The sequence below is a fragment of the Capsicum annuum genome, unplaced genomic scaffold, assembly GCF_002878395.1.
Source record: "Capsicum annuum cultivar UCD-10X-F1 unplaced genomic scaffold, UCD10Xv1.1 ctg1491, whole genome shotgun sequence".
In the NCBI taxonomy this organism is placed as follows: Eukaryota; Viridiplantae; Streptophyta; class Magnoliopsida; order Solanales; family Solanaceae; genus Capsicum; species Capsicum annuum.
In genome coordinates, this window is record NW_025820326.1 from 1,235,352 (window position 1) to 1,261,407 (window position 26,056).

A 26,056-nucleotide genomic window follows, 5' to 3' on the forward strand; every position below is an offset into this window, starting at 1 on the left:
TATTTTTTTGTACAATAGTCGTAATGCAAATGTTAGTTTTTATTTTGTTAGGAAATGGTCAGATGATATAATTTATAAAATGAAATAGATAATTTGTAAAAATTGAAAGTTACCTAATGCAATTAGTTTTTTGACATTACATATATCTATGTATGTATATTATTCAACATAAGACATGTGTAACACAGTTTTTGTTAGCAGTATACTTTAAATTGGTTACCTTATGCATACATCTGTTTATGTATAATACCCATATATGTTGTGCACATCCAATACATGCTGTGTAAATCCCATACATAGTGCATAATGTATAATACCACTTTAGACAATACACTACATATCTGTAATCTTTCTTACTAATTACATATTTAAAGTTCTTAATATGCACCTAAACTTGAATATCTTATACACAAGCATGGTTATATTATTTTTCTGTATGTGTGTTATTTTTTTATTTAAACTAAAAATCAAATCCAGCTTTGTTAACAAAATGTACATTTTTTTGGGGGGGGGTGAAGTTTTGAATGATGTATCCTCATAACATAGTTAATTTTGGACGACTTATGAAAGTTAGTTGATGTAATTTATTTTTCAAAATTATACAAATGAATGTATGTATAATACTTAACATACTACATATCTAATCAAGTTAGTTTAACAATGTATCATTAATTATTTACCTTATACATAAAACTGTTAGTATAAAACTGTTATGTATTAGGTTATTGTTACAGTCCACTGTTATGTATTAGGTTTGTCTTACAGTTCACTGTAAGAGTAAAATTTCATACCTTTAGACAACTTTATAATAATAACTAATACATAAAACTTTTATGTATTAGGTTTGTGTAAATATAATACCTCATCTAGCCATTTACTCAATCGTTAGAATGACAGGTTAAAATTCAATGTTTTAGTCAAATGTATAATCATACCTTATACATCTATATCTATATCTATATCTATATCTATATTTATATTTATAATATATTAAAAGTGGGAAGGCTTTAGAAATTTTATTTGAACTTTTTGTCCTTTATTAAAAGTTAATTAAACATATTGATGATAAAAATTTTCCTTATATTCAACACTTCTAAATCAATTAGAACTTTACCTTAAATAAAAGAAAACTCTTCAATTAATTCTATTTAAGTAAAGTTTTGGCGTTCGATTTGTACAAACCATAATCCCCTCTGAATTTGCTTTGCTTTCTTTTCCTTATTTTTAGGAAAAAAACCATTTTTTTTTTGGCCTCGTTCCTTGATGTTCAGTAAATTTTAGTATAATAAATTGCTACTACAACTTAAATTCAATTTTCATGATCCTTTTGCTATATTTTTGTTAGCTTTCTAAATTTTGATTGCAGAGATATTCTTATAACTACTTTTTCTATGAACTTTAAAGTTGTGATCTATAATAGTTTCATAAATTTCAAGTTTATATTACAGAAGAATGTTCAGTCGGACTGTGAAAACTTTTTTGTATAAGGTTAAATTTAATCATATAGTTCTAAAATCTATTTTGTTATAGTTTTTGTTCTCTAATATAAGTGGTAAATAAATATTCGGTTGGGATTTGATGAATTTTTATGTGAAGTTTGGGTTTATTCGCACTATTCTAATCTCTATTATTATATTATTTTCTTGTGTTTATAGATTATAAATGAGCGTTCGATTGAATTTTGAGAAATTCTTGTACTAAGGTTAGAGATCCTTTTCTGATGCCCCAATGTGTATGGTAGTGGTGTACCACTTAGTGTTTCTATTGTGGAAAAATTTCTTTTTCTGAGTTTTGAATTCATATTTACCATGCTAAGCCTAAACCAACTTTAGTGTAGGTTAACACAATGTAAATGCAAAAAATCGTATGGTCCTTGTACTTCTTTACAGTATAAATTGGTGAGTTGTATTGTTTTTCTGTAATATTTTTCGTTGTGTAGGTTGAGAAAATTACTGGTCAAATTCCCCTTATGGTTCAGATTTTATGGTTTTGTTTGTAATTAGAAACATAAAGGGAGGAGGACATTTTGTTAGTATTTAACTTAGCAAAAATAATAGTTGATTTTAGCAGAATTGGTAGTTTAGAATTTTTGAATACATTCGTAGGGTTTATGATGATAATTTTCAAAGCCAACAAATTTTATTCATAACAAAGTAGAGAAATTTAATGGAAAAATATAATAGATCTAAGACACCACATCATACGATGCATATCTCTTAGCGCAAAAGTGACTATCCATTAACTACTTGAAATTTCTGATAGTAAAATATAGATGTGCTTACAATAAAATAAAATATATGTTATGTTTACATTATTATATTAAAGTATGAAGGATCTTAAGAAGTGATTTGAACTTTTTTCACTTCATTACATAAATCTTTCCAACTGACAAAATCGTTTAATTTTAAATAATTAAAAATTACACGTGTGAGATACGTGCGATTAAAGTAGTTATAATATAAGACCAAACTAATTTATAAACACCATAATTTAAGTAATTAATCAACATATAAACTTAATTTATCTTACACAAAAGCATTGTTACATTATTTACTCTGTTTTTGTGTTATTTTTTTATAAGTACTACAAATCAAATAAAGAAGTGATAACAAACTGTACAGCTTTTGTTTTAGGTTCGTGTTTTAGTCTGTTTTATCCTCGTACTTCTTGATATTTTTTTTGTATTTTTGTTATTATGTGTATCATTTATATTTGATCTTCTACCATTTGTAAAATAAGTTGAAGTAGAAGTTAGGTCAATAATAGAGATATAAAATCACAAGTTGCTTCTTCAAATCATATATTGAGAAGACATATCATAGGTATTATTAGGACACTTCAAATATGCAGACTTCTATGCAAGAAGACTACACGAAATTATGTGTTGTTGCTAGAAATGAGGAATCAATAACCAACACAATTAACAGACTCAGTATTTCTGTGGGATTGCCTTGGCATATAGTTGATGAGGTGTACATTCCTATTAATTGCGGTAAAAAATTTCATTGGGTGTTGGCAGTTATTGTACTAAAGAAAAGAGTCATACGGATGTATGACTCATTATTAGGAACCAGAAATAGGGACCCATCCACTGAAATATACAAGTTATCAGTGACGTTGCCTACTTACTTGTTTGATAGTGTGTTCTTTGAAAAAATAGAACGTACTGACTGGACAAACTTGAATGCGTACAAAGATAAATTGGGTCAGCACACTCAGATTGTCAACCAACACCCATTTGATGTTGAGTATGTTCAAAACATAGCCCAGCAGACGTGTGCTAGTCTATAAGTGCGGTTGTTTTTACTTTTCTAAGTATAAGCACTTACGATTTTTTTTTACGTATTCTTAAATAATATTTTTTTTCATTTCAGAGACTGTGGTGTTTTTGTAGCCGGATATGTGGAGATCTTAAGTGAAGGGCTGACAGTACCTTTAAGTGGATTTGACGCACAAACTCAATGATTACGCTATGCAACATTACTTTGGAATTACAGAGTCATCAAGGCATCGGAAGGATACACAAGCAACAATGATGATCCTCCACGACCAAGGCCAAGATATGTTCAACCAGTTGACAAAACAACAATAGTTAGTTTAGAATAGTGCAGAATTTTAACCTTCTACATGAACACCGTTATTAACTTGTTTAAGTAATAAATGTTAAAGACTTGTAGCACTTGTTAGATTTCTAATGTTTTTTTGGATTTGATTATTTTGTTATTTGAACATCTTAAGGATGCTTAACTATCTTCTTCTTGAATCTGTTAATAAGTAATTTTGTTATTCTTCTTGGTTTGTAAGTATTTCTTAACCTTATACATTAGCATGGTCACCTATACAAAGAAATTTATGTATAATAAATAAATAATACATATGTACCCACGTTATTTTAACAATGTACCTTAAATTTGTTGCCTTATACATAAAAATCATTTTAACAATGTCTTTTTATACTACTATAGTAAAATCACATACTTTTATTCAACTGTTTAATTATACCTTACACATAAATTTGTTATGTACTTACATTTTTTAAAGATAAAACCTTAAACATAAGTCTGTTATATACTGACGTTAGTCTAATCTATAATGAACCCTTTTACATTAGATTGTAACATTAATGAAACTTTCTACTTAGACATTAGATAGTCAGATCCCATACTTTAGTCAAATGTAACACCTTATTTAGAATTTAATATGATAACCTTATTCATTAATAGGGTAATTATACTTTGTCAACAATAATAACATTATACATTACTTGCCATAACGAAAATCTTATACATTAGCTTGATAATTATACATTGTCATAATAATAACCTTATACATTATTTGCCAACATCTTCTTATCAATCAAAATTTACATACAATCTGTAACATATAAAATAGATATGCATCACTAAATAGATGTACCATAAAATACACATCTGGAACAATGCAATCATCTAAAACAAACTCAAATTAACGATCATAAATGACTGTAAAACTGACTAATATTATTAGAATATAAAATAAAATATATTAATAAGTGAACTTGACTTAACATTAATAAATCAGTTCATACATTTTCCAGATTCATTACACGATAATGAAAGTTGGTTATTGAAAGTTATAGAAGATTCTACCAGATGAATGCGGAAGGAATGAGCCAACATAATTGGGTCATCATAGGTATAAAAAAAATTTCTTTTTATGTATCCTTAGAAAAAAAATCGCACATACGTCGGTTATGACCTGCACGATCGCATTTACCACAACAGTTTGAACTTCATGCAAGTGATTCACTTGATTTCATATGTCTACCTTTTTTGGGCCTTCCTGGGGTCTTCTGTATCTTGGCAGTAATACTTCTTCATTTTCAATATATTTAGGCACATTCCAATTCTTCATGTCTGACATCAAAATTATCAGAATTTCATACGTCTTAACAATAGTATTTGACATGCAGAAATTCGAGCAGTAAGGATCAAAATCATCTACATTTTTACTCTTTAAAACTGCAATTGCGTGAGGGCAAGAAATTTCATCAATTTGATATCGACCACAGTTGTCGTGCCATGTTCAATATTGACAATGTACCTCCTACCAGATTCATATATACAGTAAAGATAGCTTGCGGCAGCCTTAACCTGTTAGACACACATGCATCAATGCTTATGATAAAATAAAAATTATTAATGAGAAAAATAATATACTTGCATATATATATATATTCAAAGACATACCATCATTCGAGAAGCTTTTTCACCATTAAGAGTCAGAATATCTTCAAACCTCCTATCTAAGATTGTCTTGGTATATGATGCAATTTCTTTATTTTTACAACTTCATGCCCCAAACAAAATCCTTACTTCCTCGAAAAATTCTAAAATAGGCAGTTCACGCGCCTCTACCAAGCAACCATTAATACATCAGCTATATTAAAAGTCATCATCCTACATCTATTTACAGGTGTGTGACTTCATGACCATTTATCTTAAGCAGCTTCTTATAGATAATCCCTAACCCTATGATCAACTTTAGCAACCTTTGACATAATGTAATCAAAATCTTATTTTCTATAAGCTTTAGTCATAGAATAATACAGGTCACTGTGTCTGTCTTTGTTTTTCCTAAAATAAGTGCAAACGTTTTTACATAAGTGTCAAATACATGCTAGATGCGGGACATTAGGATACACAATGCTCAAACTTTTTAAGATGCTTTCATTGCAATCTGATACAACATACATGTTGTTTCGTTTGCCAAATGCATCCTTAAACTGATAAAAAAAATAAGTCCACAAACTGTCATTCTCATAATCTACAACCCCGTAAGCTAATGACAAAATATAGCCTAATTTAAAAAGTACATCATAACCCAACAAATATTTGAAGATATAATATGTATTTTAAAATAAAAGCATACAAACTACAAAACTATTGAATAATTTAAACAACACCATATCAAAAGGGAAAAAGGTATAATTAATACTTATAACATTAAGTGTGCTTGTTGAAAGGAAAGTTTCTTTGTATGGTCTGCTTAAATGAGCACCATCAACCAATATAACAGGTCTGCAACACTGAAAATCCCTTATCATGAGATTTAATGCAATAAATAAGAATTTAAATTCATTATATGGTGCCTTATGCATCCTAATGTGAGGGTCATGATACACTATGTGTAGCGTATAAATATATCATGGCATTTTTCTATATTCATTAAATGGACCACCTCTAAGCATCGTTATTGCCCTCTCTTTAGCTCGTCATTTCTTCATGTACTTAATATCAACTTCATAAACGGTCTTCATTTCTTCAATTATGTCAATCGATGTGTGTATTCTCTTGTGATTTACTAACTTTCGTATTGTAAATTCACTCACAAAAGTTGTAGCAATTAAATTTTTCAAAATTCTATCACTAACTCGGTAAGTATATTCAAAATCAAATTGTTGAATCATAAAAACTTCTAATTCATTCATACAAGATGTTTTGAGGATCCATTTTCAATCTTCGTTATGACAATGAAGGGAATAGCTATAGCAAATATAATCAAAGCACAAAGTATGAAAGCATATATATAAAATTCATGTTTGATTTACAGAAAAAATATTCGTGTTACCAGTTCGCCTATACATAACATTCCCATATATAAGAAGATACAATACATAAAGGTATTTATTACTTCAAAATAAGATATGTATAAGAAAATTGTGGAAAGATAACTAACAGCTTTCCCATACATAACATATCTCTGTATAAGAATTTTTAATACATTACTACTTTCTACTTATGTAATAACTTATAAAAACTATTAACGTATAGGAAAGTTGTAACAAAAAAACTAATACGTATAACTGAATAGTTTATTAATATCATTAATTTTTTAAATATATGTGTATGAAAATTGAAAACAAAAAACAAACATGTATAGGATTCACAAATGAGCACATACAAATATGTATAAGATTCACAAATGAGCTAATATGTTATTAAGCATACTGTGTTTATTTTGTAGTTAAGAATTCTATGTTTGAATCAATTTTCCTATGTTAACATTCCCGTTTCATACTTTGTTTGTCAGAATGTTTAGCTTTAGTATTAAATTCATTCGCTAGTGCATATTTCACCATTACAGCAATCAAAGTAGATTTATCCTTATAAAACTGATCAACCTTTATTTTTGTATTCTTGTAATCAGTAATGAAGTTTTTCACTTCAAATTAAGGAACGTATAACGAATACTGATTATGAGTTTCAACTACTGTTAATGCAAGAGCGTCAGATTCAGTTCCTTCAACACAAAGGACAGCTCCAGTTTCGCGATCAAACTCTACCTCTTAATTTGACTTATCAGAAGTCGAATTGCACAGAGGATAATTGACAAATCCTAAAAAAACTTTCTTCAACTCAACATACACTCTCACTCCATTATCATTTTTTATAATTATTGGTGAAGAATTACCTTCCATGATATACTTGACTTCTATTTAATTTTTTTTTTTTGACATTCACAATACTAGTTCTGAAGCAATCATCGAGATCAACCTCCAAAAAGTCATACTTTTTAAAACAACAATACCATCACTTTTGTATTGTTCATATACAATTTCTAACTTCCTAATATCATAATGCCTCAACAAAATCGCTATGCTCATATTGATGAGAGAGGTTGCTGGAAAACAGATCTTGAAATAATTCGGCAAGAATTGTTGGTGGAGAAATTTCAAGATCGATGAACTCAATTGTTGTGAATTTTCAAAAAATCTTCATTTTGTATTTTGTTACTGATTTTAAGGTTCCACTAAATCAGTAAATTAATGATTGTCGATAATTAAGTTGGAGAATAATGGTGGCTGATTTAATTTCCTTAAATATAGGTAAAATGGTTTACCTTATACATTCCATTAATCTATAATGTATGGACGACATGTATATGTATTTTTTCAATTCCAAGAGAGAAAAGGAACTCAGGATACAATGTAATTAAGTTCATTAACTCTAGAATTTCTGTTGTTTATACTAAAATTTATATATGTCCTGGTCTATTATTTTTTTTCTAATGTAACTATTAGTCTTATAGAAGAATAAATAAAATTGTTGCTTTTCTTAATTAAATCAACTGATCGAAGAGACGAAAGTCCCTTGATTAAATTTGCTCAAACATGCATAACAAAATTATATTTTTTTCTCTAATACTATCGTGTTTTTAATTTAACTCAATCAATGGAGGATATCGGAAAAAAATTAAGGGAATTGATTGTTTTTTATTTTGGGATGATAATTCTCAGTAAATAACTATATATCGAATATAATCCCTGAAAGACAAGGTGTATTCTTAGCAGGGGTGGATCTAGAAGTTCGGGTAGGGGCTCGCTAGAGAAAGTATAAGTTGGGAACTCATAAACAAAGTGTATTGTTGGTCTAGTGGAGTAAAGAGACTTGTAAAAGCTTTTTGGGCCTTATAATTCAAATCCCCTTAGTTACTATTTGATTTCATTTTTATCTAATATAGGGAACCCACAAACGTTAAATCCTAGATCCGCCCCTCTGATTCTTAGTAGTGCATTATCTTTAAATACAAACTTACCACTAGTTAATATGATTAGGTTAAGAGATCTACATTAAGTCGATTAGGGTTATGGAAGCCTTGTACGTTGTGGAGACCAAGCATGAGGTGCTAACTTGCTTGCAAGAATCATATGTTACTGCAAAGAAAAAGCCATTTTACGTACCCTAGCCACATAGCCTAAAAATCTTGATTATCCGGCTAACATGGCCACCCTTTCTGGTGGGACTATCCCACCGGCGGATACGTCTCAGCAATTGCAGAAAGAATGTAGTAATGTTAAGTATGTGGACATGCTAAAGCCAAAAATAGTAGATAATACTAATATTAGGGTTTCACGAAAGCCAGTAATAATGTTGCATGGTGAGCCATCAATTACGTGGAAATCATCAGAAGTTCAGAATCTTATTATACAGAAGAAACTTCAATTTGCTATTATTGGAAAATTCTCATATGGAAAACCTCATATTGATAGTTTACGAAAGTCAATTCCAAACCAATGTGGAATCAAGGGACAATGCAATATTGGGGTGTTGGATGAGAGACATGTATTGATAAGGTTAGAAGCATTGGAGGATTACATTCAACTGTTATCTATAGTAGCTTTCTATATCAGTACAAATGGGAGATATTGGCAGATGAGGACGCTAAAGTGGGATCCATGGTTTGAGCCTGACGTGAAACTATAATTGCAGTAGCATGGATTTCCTTTCCAGATTTGCCTCCAAATTTTTTTGCAAATGATGCACTTTTTTACATTGCTTCAGTAGTTGGGAATCCACTCACTGTAGACCTGGCAACAAAGAATCACACAAGACCAAGTTGTGCAAGAGTTAAAGTGGAGGTAGATTTAGTTGTAGAGTTACCACAAAGAATTAAAATAAATGAGGAGAATGATGCAACAGGGGAGATCAAGTCAAAATGGGTCCAGATTCAGTATGACTATATGCCCAAATATTGTAAAGAGTGTTGTTTACAAGGTCATGGTGTTGATACTTGCTGGACTGCTATCCAGGATTATTTGAGAAGCAAAAAGAGGATAAGAAGAAGATGGAAGAAAAAGCAGATGTCATTGATAATAATCAGCATAACCAAGATACAGCCAAGGGAAACACTAATAATCATCACTGGATGAGGAGGAAAAATAAGTATAGAAGAGATAAACATGAACATATACTTGGTGAAGTAGAGGAAATCCAACATAAGGAGGTGAATGTATCCAATTCATTTGGAGCTTTGGAGGAGCACGCTGATATGGTTATCATTCTACTGAGGAATTCAGGCAGACAAGACTAAAGACAATGTAGATAAGGACAAACTCAGCATAAAAGAATGGGTCAATCAAATATTTAGTAGTAGCACAGAAGAAAAAAAAGATGGGCAACAAGTAACAGAGAAGCATCAAACAAAGAAAATAACACATAACATAAGGGAATAAAAGGAACAAGTCATAACAAAAGTAGTGCAGAAGGACAACACAAGTGTAGTAAATCACCAGAGTTGCAATCAGGAGGAACAATAAGGTGTAGATGGTATGCAAATGCATCTATATAATGCAAGGGATTTCACCCTTGGCGATAAAATCACAAAGTCTAGTTGAAGCATGTAACAAGGATAAAGAAGACTTGGATGAGAATGTACTGGATGATAATATAGATCAAATAGCTAAAGATGTTGATTTATCTCCAAAGAAAGTTGTAGCCTTGAAGACTAAACAAAAGAGGTCAAAGAAATGGAATAACAGTACAAGTTCAGCAGCAATGAATACAAGGAGTCAGTCAGCCAAGTCTAAATCATTATGAATGCACTCATATGGAACATAAGATCTGTAAATACTCAATAGTCCTTCACTAGATTAATCACAATGCACAAAAGATTTAAATTCTATTTCATAGGAATCATGGAACCCTTTCAGGATAGAATTCAAATAGAAGATTACAGGAGGAGATTAGGATTGAAACATGCTTTAGTGAATGTTTCAGGGAAAATTTAGGCATTCATTCATGAAGATGTAGTAGTGACAGTTTTAAAGGATGAAGAGAAACAGTCATCAGTAAACTTACAAAGTGATGATCTGTCAGTGATAGTGACTCTGGTATATGCTAAGTGTAATGCTAATAAAAGACAAGTATTATGGGATTATTTAATAGATATAGTTGATACTTATCAAAGTCCATGGCTAATAGGGGGAGATTTCAATGTGATAAGATATGAAGAGGAAAAATTGAGGGCCTACCAGTTATAATTAATGAAACTCAATAGATTAATCAGTGTATCAGTATGTGTAATATGGAAGAGCCTCAATTTAAAGGGAATAAATTCACCTGGTAGAATGGGAGAACTGATGAGGGTTGCATATTTAAAAGGCTTGAAAGAATTTTGGTTAATGACAGGTTACAGAGTATATTTCAGATAATGAAGGTTGAACATCTTTCAAGGAGTAGGTCTGATCATTCTCATTTATTCTTACAATGCAGATTGGAAAAAAAAGCAGATAATCAAGTCTTTTAGATTCCTAAATCTATGGTTAAAGGATGAGTCTTGTCTGAATATAATCAGGGATAGCTGGAAAACAGATATGACAGGAGATCCTTTCTTAATGTTTCCGCAGAAACTTAAAAACACTAAGTCTACATTAACAAGGTGGAGCAAGAACACTTTTGGTAATATATTTCAGAAAATTGCAACTCTGGAAGATATTATCAAGGTAAAGGAGAAGCAATCTGAAGAAATTCTAAGTGGTGTTAATAGAGAGCAGTTGTTTAAAGCTCATACAGAGTTAAATATTCATTTGAAAAGGGAGGAAGAGTATTGGAGACAGAAGGCTGGTTATGAGTGGTTTAAAGATGGTGAAAGTAATACTAAATTTTTTCACACTATAGTACAAGGAAGAAGAAACAGGTTCAAGATTAAAAGAATACAAAATGAAAAAGGAGATTGGGTGGAAAAAGTAAGTGAGATTGCAGAATCAACTGTAACTTTTTTTCAAAAATAGTTCACCAAAAAATGAGATACAGAAGAATTTTCAATGATTGAAGAAGTGCCTACTGTGGTAACTGAAGAGCAGAATAATGAAATAATGAAAATTCCATCAGAAGAGGAGGTCAAACCTGCTATAATTGGCCTAAATAGGAACAATGTTAGGGGACCGAATGGAATGACTGGTGCTTTTTATCAAGATTCATGGGAAATCATTAAAATGGATATTCAGAATATGGTGGTAGCATTCTTATGTGGTCATACTCTGCCAAGATTTATCACACATACCAATTTGGTATTATTACCAAAAAAATTAGTGGTGAAATCCTTTTCAGATTTGAGACCCATTTCATTGAGCATTTTTGTTAATAAGATTTTGTCAAGAATAGTTCATAAGAGGATAAAGAATCTACTTCCTCAACTAATCTTACCAGAACAGGTAGGTTTTGTACAAAATAGAAGTATTGCTGAGAATGTGCTGATTGTACAAGAAATTATCTCAGAAATTAGAAAAAGAGGAAAGCCTCCTAATATGGTCTTGAAACTGGTATGATGAAGGATTATGATAGGGTTGGATGGTTATTCTTGACAAAGGTATTGAGGAAGATGGGCTTTTCTGAAAGGTTAATTGGTATGGTGTTCAGGTTATTGGAAAATAATTGGTATTCCATACTATTAAATGGGCAGCCTACGATTTTTTCAAGTTCTCAAGAGGATTAAAGCAAGGTGATCCTTTATCACCTACTCTGTTCATTATTGCTGCTGAAGTTTTATCAGTAAACTTAAAGAAGCTTATGCTAACTAAGGATTTCAGATTGTTTGGAATGCCAAGAGGAACTCTTAAAGTGAATCATTTAGCTTTTTCTGATGATATGATCATCTTATGCAAAGCTGAAATGAGAACATTAAAGATGATATCCTCAACTTTAGAAGGATATAAAGCTATTTCAGGATAGAAAATCAAAAAAGGTAAAAGTGCATTATATATGCATAAAGGAGTGTCAAATAGAACCATGGTGATGGCAGAAGTAACTACAGGTATTCTAAGAAGAGAATTTCCTTTTAATTACTTGGGTTGCCCAATTTTCTACATGAGGAAGAAGAAGGATTACTATCAACAATTGATGAATAAGATAGCAAATAAATTACAGGGTTGGAAAGGAAAATTGTTATCTTATGGTAGGAGAGCAGTGTTGATTCAACATGTACTACAAAGTATACCAATTCATTGCCTTTCTGTAATGAACCCCCCCTTAATGTTTTTAACACGTTACAAAAGGTTTTAGCTCAGTTTTTCTGGAGCAGTAGAATAGGTGAAAAAGGTAGATATTAGGTGAGATGGCAGGAAGTGTGTTTACCTAAGGATGAAGGGGGACTAGGGTTTAGAAAGCTGACAGATATTTTCATGGCACTTTTCTGCAAATTATAGTGGAACTTCAGGACTACAAAGTCCATATAGAGTGAGTACATATATAATAAATATTGTAGAAGGGACCATCCTTCAACGGTTATGTGGAGTACAGGAACTAGTGGGTCACAAGTGTGGAAGAAAATATTGTTAGCAAGAGATTTAGTGGAGCATCTTATCTTATGAAAGATGAGGAGTGGTAATGCAGATATTTTGCTAGATAATTGGACTGGTCAAGGTGAATTATATTCATTGATAGAAGGCAGCAGTGAGTTTAGTGATCAATATAAACAGGTTAAACAGTTGGTAAAGGATGGAGGATGGGATGAGCAAACACTTATAAGATTGTTCAAACCTAACATGGTTGAACATATCATGGATAAAGTTAGACCTCCAACATCAGTAGGAAATGATGTACCAGTTTGGACTTTGGAAGCTCAAGAAAGATTTACAGTAAGATCAGCTTGGCACTACATTAGAGATAAAGGGCAAATCAATGATACATATAAGTGTATATGGGTAAAAAATAGTACCATTTAAGATTGCTTTCTTTATGTGGAGGTTGTAGAAGAGCAGAATTCCAGTGGATGATCATACAGAAGGTGGGGCATGCAAGGACCATCAAAATGTTGGTGTTGTGATGATCCTGCAGTGGAGACAATAACCCATGTTTTCAGGAGGTCTTCTTATGCTAACAGGACATGGTCCTGTTTTTCTTCTTTTGTAGGAATAAACGTTCAAGGATTAACCTTCAAAAACACTGTAATTGTATGGTGGAAAGTAAGAGACAAAAGGAGAGAACAACCATATTTTCAGGCTCTACCTAGTTTTATACTCTGGGAGATTTGGAAAAGGAGAAATAAGAAGAAGCATGATAACAAAAACACATCTGCTCTGAAACTCATTCACAACATAACAAGGAATATCAGATTGTTACTAAAGGTCAGGAAACCAAACTATGATTTTTCTATGGAATGGCCTCAGATATTAGAGGAATTGGACAGAATTAAGTGCAAAATGAGAGTCAAAATAGTGCAATGGGAAATGCCAGAACAGGGGTGGGTTAAATACAATATAGATGGAGCCTTCAGAGAAGCAAAGGAAAAGAGTTCTTATGCATACTGTCTGAGAGATCATACAGGGGGCTGATATATGCTCATGCAGATACACATACACATGTAGATAGCTTGCAAGCAAAAGCAAATGCAATACTTCAAGCAGCTAAACATTACAGGAATACTCAATTTGACAAAATCATTTTTCAAATGGATTCACTCCTAATGCAGAAGAGTCTAACAGGAAGATGGCAAAGTCCTTGGAGCATATCAAGTATAATTTCTGAAATTAAATAGCATTTATAGGAAAAGAAAGTAATTTATCAGCATGTATACAGAGAAGGTAATAAGCTAGCAGATTTTCTTGCTAATTTAGCTATAGATTCAGGGCTAGTCAGTTACACTAATGCTCATCAGTTACATCAAAGAGGTAAAGCAATTGTAAAGAGTGATAAGTGTCAAAGTTCCTATTTAAGAATTAAACCAGATAGAGGATAAACGGCAAACAAAGGCCAAGATAAGGTAGAAAGTTCACACGTCATAATAGCACAAAGAAAGAACAAAAAGAGAATAATAACCCAAATAGTTGGGTCCATCAAAGCCTTCAGAAAGGGGTCGAGCCTCTACGGGTAAATCTAGACTCTTTCACCGCAGATCTACTTAGAATTGGAGATGATGTTACAGTACAAGAGCAGCAAGTACAGAAAGATACAGATTACTCTAAATTATTACATGTATATGGAGATAATTTGGATTAATCAGCTCAATACCGTCCAAGAACGTGAAGATAGGAAGCTGAATCATCAAAAAAGGAAGACAAGTGAGGGAAGAGCAAGGAAGAAAATTGAGCTAAAAAGGAAGAGGAGCATCAGCTTAAAGGGAAAAGATGATTTCTTTTTAGAAACCCTACTTACACTAAGTGTTTAGTTGTAGGTTTTTGTTTTTTGTATTGCGTTAAGAGACCCGGGTTGGACCGGGTCATGTGATGTTAAAACAATTTGTTTCTTCAATATTAATAAAAAGTTATATTAAACCAAAAAAAAAAAAAAACTACATTAAGTTGATTAAGTCTATTTTGAATTAATTCGATTCAATTCAATTCATTTTGAATTAATTTAGTATGGTTTAAAGCTTTTAGTGCATAAATAACGGAAAAGGGTAAAAAATATCTTAAAACTATTTGAAATGGAGAAAAAATATTCCTCATTAGTTTATTTGGCTTAAAAATACTCATCCATTAAATATTTAGCTCAAAAATATTCCCTTTCTAACAGAATGTCACCAAGCACGCCACATGAAAAAAAATTATCATATGATTAGTCCATGTCAGTGTGTGCATGCATGGAAAATCACCTTTTTAAATACATCAAAATTTTAGCTTTACCCAATGTCGACGGCGACAATTTAACTCTCAAACCATGTTTTGGCTCAACGAGAATCCCATCCATAACTACCACATCGTCGTCGACTTTCACCGGAGTTCTGAACATCGGCGAAATCTCAATGTTCTCAGTCTAAGCTAACGACGAATGAGAAACGCCGCAGCTGGAATTGCTTCTGCTTCCTCTGCTCAGAAACGGCCTCGGCCTATGATCCGTGAAACATCGTCGTCGAAGGAATGAACTTAGAAGCTATCATTACTGTTACCAGACAAAAATTCCCTACCATTTTCGTTTCTTAAAATTCTTCTGTAATCACTGGTCACAATCGCATAAAAATGAAAAATCTTTCAATCGAATAGTATTACTTAGCCTTTCATTCGTCAAAATTCATATATGTGGTTCGAATTTTGTTCGCCAATACGTAATGCGTGCAATTTTCTAAGGATTCGTTTTGTGTTTAGAATCGAAAGAGATGTACTGATAGCGAATTTATGAACCCGAATTCCTAGCAGTGAAGAAAAAGGTGATATTTATAGTGTTTGTTAACAGTCTTCTCTTTGGAGAGACACTACCAAAACAGAGCCTTTGTTTCCCGCCAGAATGAAAATGGAAAATCAACTTTTGGAGAGACACTGCCAAAACAGAGTCTTCTAAAAAATGAAGGCTCTGTTTTCTCATTGCCTTCAATTCCTTAAATTCATTCTGTTCATGTATTTAAAAAGGTGATTTTCCATATAGACGTTGACGTGGATGGGTCATGTGGCATGGTTGATGGCATTTCGATAGAGAAGGACACTTTTGAGCAAATATTTAATAGAGGATAATTTTTAAGTCGAAAAAACAACAAAAGATATTTTTGTTCCATTTTAGATAGTTCAAGGATATTTTTGACCCTGCATAGATAAAAATGTGGTCACAGAAACTAATTAGTTTTGTCCAAATAAACTAGTTTTCTCAATTCAAGTCTGTTGAATTATGTGATTCAATATAAAATAAAATAAAACTTTCGACAAGCAGGTACACCACTTCAATCTATGTTATTCTTGAAAGTTTAGAAAAGAATAACATAAAACGGATGATTAGAAAAAAAATTATTTGAATTATTTTTACTAAAGATTTCAAGATACAGAAAATAAAATAAATCAAACATATAATTTAAATAAAATAATAAATAGTTTTGTGAAAGATAAAAGAAAATGAAAAATAAATTAAGAAGAAGAGCTGAAAATTGGGGCGGGGGGGGGGGGGGGGGGGGGGGGTAACTGGGCCCTTAAAAAGAAATGGAAAAAAGAAGAGTCGGGGTCAGAACTCAAGTGGAGTCTCGATCTCAAGATCAGCGAGTCAGAACTCTTATGGAGTCTCGACCTCAAGATTAGCAACATTAAATTTGGCACCTCAACCGCAGCAACCACAGTGCTCCTATATGTTGTATTTTCAGTATAAAATATCACTATGTATATTAAGTTTTATCCAAGCATTGCGGGTGCCGTGATACCCCAACAATCTACTTAGGCCTGCCCCTGCATAAGGTCGAGTTGGAAGCTATGCTACGGACTAATATAAAATTGAGCTCGCATAACATTCAACTTTAAACAATCATATCTACAATCTAATAAAAGTATTGTGTGGTGAATTACTCATCCAAATAAAGGTACTCGAGTTCAATTTTAAAAGAATCAAACTGCTTATCAATTCAAACCCTGTACAGAAAGTTATTTACGTTTTACGAAAGTGTTGGCAGTGGTGCTTGTCCACGACACTCATAACGCGAGCATGGCAAGCGTCCAAGGGCCAAGACGTGCGAGGCTATGCAGTGAAGTGGATGTCATTACGAGCGTGAGTGTAACACTTAAAGGCTTTTTAAGGTCATCTCGAATCAAACAAAACATTATTAATTTCAGCATAGCATTTTCAGATTTCCTTCATTATAATACATAACAATCCACACATTACTAATATGCACTATCGATCGCCGCATTATTTGTCCACACCAAACGAACCTATTAATAGTCAAATAGTTTTGCCTATATTGCTTCAATTTTATCAGGAAAAATGTCAACTAACACAAACTTGCTTTTTTTTTTTTTTGGGGGGGGGGGGGGGGGGGGGGGGGCGAGGGGCGCAGACATAAAAATGTGTCACACATTCATGATACAAATTAAGTTTGTTACAAATAATCCATTCATAATCACTCCCTAGTCTAAAATTTTGTTGAACCACTACCATGCAAATTTTGTATCTGTATATATATATGCGTGTATGTGCATATAATTCATACACATAATATGTGAACCATCACTAAGAGCTCTACGTTTTTTTTTCCTATCAAATTTTATCCCATTTTCAAAAAAAATTTTAAAAATATTTTTCGAAAAAAATTAAAAATCTCAACAATTTTGTTGTATTGACTTCTTGAAATATCATCTGTTTTATGTTTCCTATCCTACTTTTTAACTAACTTTATTGTTTGTTTGTTCATATCATATTGTCCTGAAAAAAAGATTATTGCGGTTGTATCAAGAAAAAAGGAAAAATGGGGAGATTTGCAATTATTATGGGGTTTATGTTATTATTGACTGTGGTTACAGAGGCAGAGTACATGAAATATAAAGATCCAAAACAGAAATTGGGTGTTAGAATTAAAGATTTGATGAAAAGAATGACACTTGAAGAGAAAATTGGTCAGATGACACAAATTGAAAGGAAAGTTGCCTCTGCTGAAGTTATGAAGAAATATTTCATTGGTATGTTTGAAATTTTTTTTACCCTTTTGATTTATAAATTGGCCATTCTTGAAATTTTTGCCCATTTGATTTTTGAAAACTGTGTCATTCGGACTCTTCAAAAATGTCAACGGATGCTTATTAGATTCTCTGAAATAGTACAATTTTAGAGGTCATTATTGAAATTTGTAACCATTTGATGTTTGAAAACTATCTCTTGAACTCTTCAAAAATGTTAACAAATACGTGTCGGATCCTCTAAAGTAGTGCATTGATGAATTAACCATTCTTGAAATTTTTGCTCATTTGGTGTTTGAAAACTATGTCTCTTGCACTCTTCAAAAATGTACCACAGGTGCGTGCCAAATCCTCGAAAAATAGTGCACTTTTGGAGGATGTGACACGGGTGTGGCAACATTTCTGAGGGTCCAAGCAACATAGTTTGAAAAGATATATTTCTTCAAAATTGTGTTTATTTATCACAGAATGTCCAGAAGAAAAAATGATCTCTTTTTAACAACATTTGCAATTAGAGGGAACAAGTGAAAGGGTGACAGAAATCATTTTCCCGCGGAAAATGTTTTCTTGAAAATTACTCTTAATTAGTTGAAGCAAGTCACAAAGTTAAGAATTAAGATGGTTGTAAGGAAAATAACTTTCATTCAGAAGTGAGGGGAGTCATTTTTTCCCTCTTGATGAACGTGGAAAACATTTTCTAGTAACCAAATACCAGAAATGACATTTTCATGTAAAACATTTTTCTAGAAAAATCTTCTATTTTAGGCCTTTTCTTGTATTTGGAGGTTAGTCTTTGATTATATTATATAATTCATGTATACCGGCTTGTAAAGATAAACAGTGAATCCAGCCTGCTATTGGTGTAAAGATCTTTTTTATCTTCAACTATATGTTTTTGGCAGGGAGTTTATTAAGTGGTGGGGGGAGCGTACCAAAACCTAATGCCACAGCTGAGGATTGGGTGAATATGGTAAATGAGTTCCAAAAGGCTGCTCTGTCTTCTCGCCTTGGTATTCCTATGATTTATGGCATTGATGCAGTTCATGGCCATAATAATGTCTACAAAGCTACAATCTTTCCTCACAATGTTGGGCTTGGTGTTACCAGGCAAGTCTCTCTCTCGATCGACACTCTCTCTCGATATATATATATAAATAATAAGCCGTTATTTGAAATTCAGACGCTTTCTTTGTTATTCATGCTTTCATTACTATCTGCGCACAAGGTATTAAGCGTGTCACAGGAAATCTGTGTTCGGATTAGAGTATAAAGATGCTTGAATATAGCTGATTCCTTGTCAATCTTTGGAAAACTTATGATCAAGAAACTGTTCTAGGCATTAAGATTAGCTAAATTCCGAAAAACGGAAGTATATGCCATAATGTTCTTCTTGTAGCCTATGTTCCTCCATTGTCCATTAATAGTTAACGCCTGAGAAAACGTTCTATGGGGCTTGTAGTCTCATCTATATCGATATCTGAATGCTCTGTTGTATCTCTTATAATTGCAAAAATGAATCACGTTAGTTTATTTCTTTATGATAATTGACTTCGAAGGACTATGAAGCTTTGGTTCAATCCTAGAATCCTTTCGTTTTCATCCATCTGAGTTCAAACTTTTGGTCATTTTGACACAGGGATCCTGATCTTGTGAAGCGGATCGGGGCTGCAACAGCACTTGAAGTTAGAGCAACTGGAATACCATATGCTTTTTCTCCATGCATTGCAGTAAGTTAATATAGCTGACACTTCTAGCACATAAAGGTGCGTTGTTTTTACATATTTGATTTACTAATAATTTTTTTTATGGTAGATATGTAGAAACCCGAGATGGGGTCGTTGTTACGAAAGCTACAGCGAAGATCTTAACATTGTGCGAAGCATGACAGAGATCATTCCTGGTTTACAGGGAGATTTGCCGGCTAACATGAGAAAGGGAACACCCTTCGTCGGTGGAAAGTATGAATCTTTGTTATTTCCTTTTCATCAAATGATCTATTCAAGATTCTTTCGATTATCTGCTTTATTTCTAAGAAATTTCTGCCAAATCAACCTATACTGACGTTTGTATTTGTTTCCCATATTTTGGTCAATTGAACTATTCAATTGGTAAATTCAATTGGTAAAGGACAAAGGTTGCAGCCTGTGCTAAGCACTTTGTGGCAGATGGTGGCACTGTGAATGGAATCGATGAAAATAATACAGTAATCGACTCAAAAGGATTATTTAGCATCCACATGCCTGCATATTACGATTCAATCATTAAGGGTGTCGCAACAGTGATGGCATCTTACTCGAGCTTGAACGGTGTGAGGATGCATGCCAACACACATCTGCTCACTGGTTTCCTTAAGAAGAGACTCAACTTCAGGGTAAGAATGATTAGCTCACAGATTTAACTTAATACAGTGATAATGTAAAAAAATTACACTATCAGAGTTATTTACCCTTTCTAGTAGCTTTTTCCAAGTTAATAGTCTCACATTTTGTGGACGATCACTTGTAACTGTCTTTTGGATGACCTGATAGAGTAAAAAATCTTTAAACTGTCTCTGCATATTTGGTTTGACATTCAGTAGGTTAAGGTGAATGACGGATGTATCCAAATATATAGCTCTTTTGGCCTGTATATTTCAGGGCTTTGTCATTTCAGATTGGGAAGGTGTTAACAGGATTACTAGCCCGCCGAACGCTAATTACACATATTCAGTTGAAGCAAGTGTTATGGCAGGAGTTGACATGGTTAGTATGTTGATGATTGTTGATATGTTAATTAAGTACAATTTTTAGTTGCTCATTTATGTCTGTTTTGTCCATGAATAGATTATGGTACCGGAGAACTATACAGATTTTATTGGCAATCTGACTTACCTCGTGAATAAAAACGCCATTCCCATGAGCAGAATTGATGATGCTGTAAAGCGTATACTAAGGGTTAAGTTTGTCATGGGACTCTTTGAGGAACCATTGGCTGATCTTAGCTTGGCACAACATTTGGGTAGTCAGGTACAAAATGCTGATATGCTATCTCACAAGAATGTTTCATTTAGTTACAATTTTTTGTTTTCGCATTAGAGTTAATATGCTTGAACATGTTTCTACAGGAACATAGAGAATTGGCAAGGGAAGCAGTAAGGAAATCACTTGTGCTTTTGAAGAATGGAAAGAAACCTGAGCAACCATTACTTCCCCTTCCGAAGAAAGCGCGAAAAATACTTGTTGCTGGAGCTCATGGAGACAATTTGGGTTACCAGTGTGGAGGCTGGACAATTACATGGCAGGGTGTTCCTCGCAATAATCTCACAATTGGTATGTTTTGTTCCTATTCTGTCATTTCGACTAAGACTTTTCTGCATCAATAAGATACTACATTACATGAATCCTTCATTTGCCTTGACGTACCTTGTCAAACGTGTTCCAGTACTGGATGGGTCTATATCTAATCCATTCTTTTTGCCAATCCTACTAAAGAAAGATTGTTTCTCTTCATAAAACTATATGAAGTAGAACCGATATTGATTTCTTTTCCTACTCATCCCTCACCTCATTCAATAATTACTTTTGATCCAGTCGATTGGAACCAATAGAATAGGGTCTACAAGAAACAACTTCTCTACCCCACAAAGGTAGGGGTAAGGTCTGCATAGACCCCACCCTCCCAGACCTCACTAGTGGGATTACAGTAGGTGTGTTGTTTTCGTGGATAATTGATAGGAACCAATAAGAAAAGACAATTTCCTTAAGATACACCAGATCCTTCTCGGTTATTGATAGAATAATAGACCTACCATTTCTTGAAATCTCTCTTTTGATTCAAGATCGTAGCATAACGTGTCTTGTACGAGATAAGTAACCATTATTAAGATCAAGTAGTACTGAAAAAGTTGTTCTGCATCATGTGTGAAGTCAAACTGACACATCTCTAAATCTTACAGGAACAACCATCTTAAAGGCTATCAAGAATACTGTTGATCCTACAACTCAAGTAGTATACAATGAGGAGCCGGACACTAACTTTGTGAAGTCAAACAACTTCGACTATGCTATTGTAGTTGTTGGTGAACCTACATATGCTGAGATGTACGGCGATAGCTCAAATCTCACAATACTTGATCCTGGTCCTAGCAATATACAAAACATTTGTGGGTCAGTGAAGTGTGTTGTAGTTGTCATCTCTGGTCGTCCTGTTGTGATCGAACCATATGTCGAAAAAATGGACGCGCTTGTGGCTGCTTGGCTTCCTGGTACTGAAGGGCAAGGTGTTGCTGATGTTCTGTTTGGTGACTATGGATTCACTGGCAAACTCGCACGTAATTGGTTCAAGAGAGTCGATCAGCTACCAATGAACGTTGGAGATCCACACTATGATCCTTTGTTCCCCATCGGATTCGGACTCACAACTCAGGCAGTGAAAGGAAACTAGAAAAACATGATTCAAATGAAGTCATTTTTTTCAAGAAAAGCTTCATAATATATGGTTAAGAGCTCTTGGTAAACTAGAAAGCAAAAGAGGAAGAAAGAAAGAGCAAACTTATCATAAAATCCAGTATTGTGTTATTTTCTTATCCATTTTGTTGTAAATGTATTGCTCGAGGTTCATATAAATAATATGGCTATGCAATATGTTTCTTTTATATACACGTTGATTCAGTTGTAGGTTTTGGTAGTGTGCTTCTGAAGTTGAAAATATTGGCAGGGTCCTGACACTCTAATATCAAAAAAAACTAAGACACCCAAAGGATGGTTCCAAACAATTAAACCTAAAATGTTTTTATGCTGTAATCTTATTTTTGTTGTTGGTAATAACCGTGAAATATTACCATAAAAAACAAGAACAAAGAAGTTTGGTTTCCACCCCATGTCTGGTATCAGAATCAAACTTTTCTTTTTTTGGTTTCCAAACAATGTCCCAATATTTGAGTTGGGACCCGGTGCTCACACATTGTAGGGTCCGTTTCTGTCAACAAGATATTTTTTATTCTCAATGACTCATATCCAAGACCTCTTGTTAAAGGAAGAAGGATCGTAAATCCCACCACAAGTTATGTTGGTGTAAAATAAAAGTTTAATATACCTAAAGAGCACTAAAATGTCTAGATCACCTTCTACGAAGAGTGTGCCCAAACTCCTATATTGAAGAATCAATTTATGTGATACTTTTTTCTTTTTTTTGGAATTCAAACTTCTAAACTTTGATTGTGTGCTTAAATATAAAATCTCCATATTTTTTTCATATAAAATTTACATATTTGAAAATTACATTAAAAGTACTATAAGTTGCAATAATTAATAATTTAAAATATCTATAAGAACATATGAAAAATTATGATCAAAGGATAACTCGTTTGACTATTGAAATTCGAACACAATAACATAATTCAATTGAGACGAGTTAGTATAATATAAACATTCTAAGAAAGAAAATTTGCAAAAAATCCATGAAATAAATGACGAACTCCATTATACAAATGATAAGACATGGCTAAGGCAGTAATCTCGACATAGATTAGGATGACCTTTGATAAATAAAAGAAGAATTGGTAGAAATTCTCATAGTGAAGCAAATCAAACCTATTTTCAGACAAAAAAGATAAAAAAGAAAACTATAGTGGCTAGAAAAGCTCAGAAACTGAAAACGTCGAATTCATTGAGACTTATATTATAAATACAAAGATGAGGAGATAAGGAACGAAGAATATTCATGAATCAAAAAGATTTATGTTCATTCGCGCTACTCGTGTTCTCTGCGAGCTGAGCAGTATACCAAAAAAACAAGCGACCGTCTTACTTAAGCAATTCAAGTGTTAGAAAATTTTGAGACCCCCAAAATTAAGGGGCCTAAAGCAATAAGTTTTAACTGGTTTATGCTTCAGCCAGCCTTGATCTGAGCCCCCGCCACCGCCAAACTCCTACTTCCCACCCCACTCTTGAGAATTTTTTTATTTTTTTGGCTTATTCAAACACTAAAAAATTAAGTCACTTGCTTTTTAAAAAATAATTTTTAGAATAATATTGTGGAGAAAATATTTTTCTTCATAGCAAATACATCCACGGTAATAGAGTAGCCTGATGCATTAAAGCTCTTGTTATATACGAGGTCTGAAAAAAACTGAATAATAAGAGTCTATTATATACGATCTTATGATATTCCTCGATGATTGCATTAGAGCTTCCAAAGGGTTTTATAATGGTTCTCAAGATCTCAACTACTCCAACTAATGTCTTGTTGGAATTTCAAAGCTCAAAGAAGACTACAGCGAAGAAGAAGAATAAATGGATATGCTGAGCAAAGAAAAGAAATTGAGGAACATGATACAAATTAAAGTCACATGTAGAAGAACCCACGTAAAGAAAAGTTTCACAATTCCTTTTTGTAAATATATTTTTCTTCTTTTATTTTATTTTGTATTTAATTAGATATACATGAGTTGTTATCAACCAATAGAAAAATAGGTAGATGTATAGTTTGATTACACTTACTCTTTTTCAGCTGTATAAGTACATGTACAGAATACAAAAGTAAGGAAAATGGAAGTATAATTTCCTTCAATTCTCTTTATTTTCTTCATGGTATCAGAGGAAGTTGTTTAGTTTCTCTTCATTTCTTGTTCTTCTTTTAATTTTGTCTTTTCGCTTCTGTTTTTCCAATGAAAATTGATGAATCATCTGGAAGTAAGAGTACTAAATCCACAATAATGGATTCCAGTAATCTTTACTACCTACATTCTTCAGATTATTCAGTCATGAACTTGGTTAATTCTACTTTTGATGGCAAAAGGTACGGAGGCTGACGTAGGTCTGTCCTCATTGCCTTATCCACCAAAAATAAGCTAAGTTTCATTGATGGATCTTATGTCGCACCTTCTGTTGATGCTCCAGAGTTTAAACTTTGGAGTAGATGCAACGACATGGTCCTATCTTGGCTTCTCAACTCTCTCTCAAAAGAGATTTCTGACAGTGTGATCTATTCCAAGACTGCCAAAGACCTTTGGACAGACTTGAAAGACAAATTTGGTCAGTCAAATGGGGCAAAATTATACCACCTGCAAAAAGAACTAAGTGACTTGGTTCAAGGTTCTAGTGATGTAGCAGGTTATTTCACAAAGATCAAAAGACTTTCGGATGAACTAGACACTTTAAATACTAATGTATGTTGTGATTGTGTCTGTACTTGTGAAGGAAAAGTTAAAATTATTAAGTCTATGCAAAATGAAAGATTGATCCATTTTTAATGGGTTTAAAATTGACCCTTATTCTCACATTAGAGGAAATATATTGATGGCCAATCCTCTTCCTAATGTTAGCATGGCTTACTCACTTTTAATCCAAGATGAAAAACAAAGAGAAAGTTATGTTAATAATCAATATCTTAGAGTCTTTCTCTTTTTGGGTTGTTAATAAGGCTGCAGGGAATCAAAAATATGAAAATCATGATTATACAGGAAAAGGAAAAGTTGATTTAAAGAAGAATAACCTTGTTTGTCCTTATTGTAAGAAGTTGGGACATACTATAGACAAGTGCTACAGGATTGTGGGCTTATCAGATTTCAAGTTCACCAGGTCCAAGAAAATTCAAGGAGCAACTCATAGCAATGCAGTCATAACAGAGCCCCCCTCCTTCACAAGGTTTTTATGCACATGGAACAAATGAAAATCAGCAGCTCTCACCAGAACAGTTCACTCAACTTCTACATATTCTCCAACAAGTGAAAATTTGCCAATCAGAGGATACACCCTCAGATGTTACTGCCAACAATGTTGCGTGTTCTGGTATAACTAATCCTGCTTATCAATTTCTTTCTTGTTTTAGTCATATCAAATTCAACTCCTGGATCATAGATTCAGGGCATCAGAACATAAGGCTTTTGATGTTTCTTTTTTTTTCTAATCTCACTCCTTTTGTCACACCTTTAACAGTAAATCTACCTGACTCACA

The 26,056-nt window shown here is 32.9% G+C and overlaps 1 protein-coding gene across 1 annotated transcript; it reads left to right on the forward strand.

The window, feature by feature from the left end:
• Positions 1–17,540: 17,540 nt before the first annotated feature.
• On the forward strand, positions 17,541–22,754 carry LOC124890293 (beta-glucosidase BoGH3B-like). The gene is made up of 9 exons (XM_047402157.1): positions 17,541–18,124; positions 19,024–19,228; positions 19,758–19,848; positions 19,934–20,079; positions 20,249–20,492; positions 20,758–20,862; positions 20,944–21,126; positions 21,225–21,429; positions 22,056–22,754. The coding sequence occupies exons 1-9, from the start codon at positions 17,914–17,916 to the stop codon at positions 22,541–22,543; spliced, it is 1,878 nt and encodes a 625-aa protein (XP_047258113.1). The 5' UTR covers positions 17,541–17,913; the 3' UTR covers positions 22,544–22,754.
• Positions 22,755–26,056: the final 3,302 nt, after the last annotated feature.

Coding starts and splice junctions, on each gene's coding strand:
- LOC124890293 (XM_047402157.1), top strand. CDS start 17,914: ATGGGGAGATTTGCAATTATTATGGGGTTTATGTTATTATTGACTGTG. Junction 19,849..19,933: donor CTTTTTCTCCATGCATTGCA/GTAAGTTAATAT, acceptor TTTTTATGGTAG/ATATGTAGAAACCCGAGATG. Junction 21,430..22,055: donor TCGCAATAATCTCACAATTG/GTATGTTTTGTT, acceptor TAAATCTTACAG/GAACAACCATCTTAAAGGCT.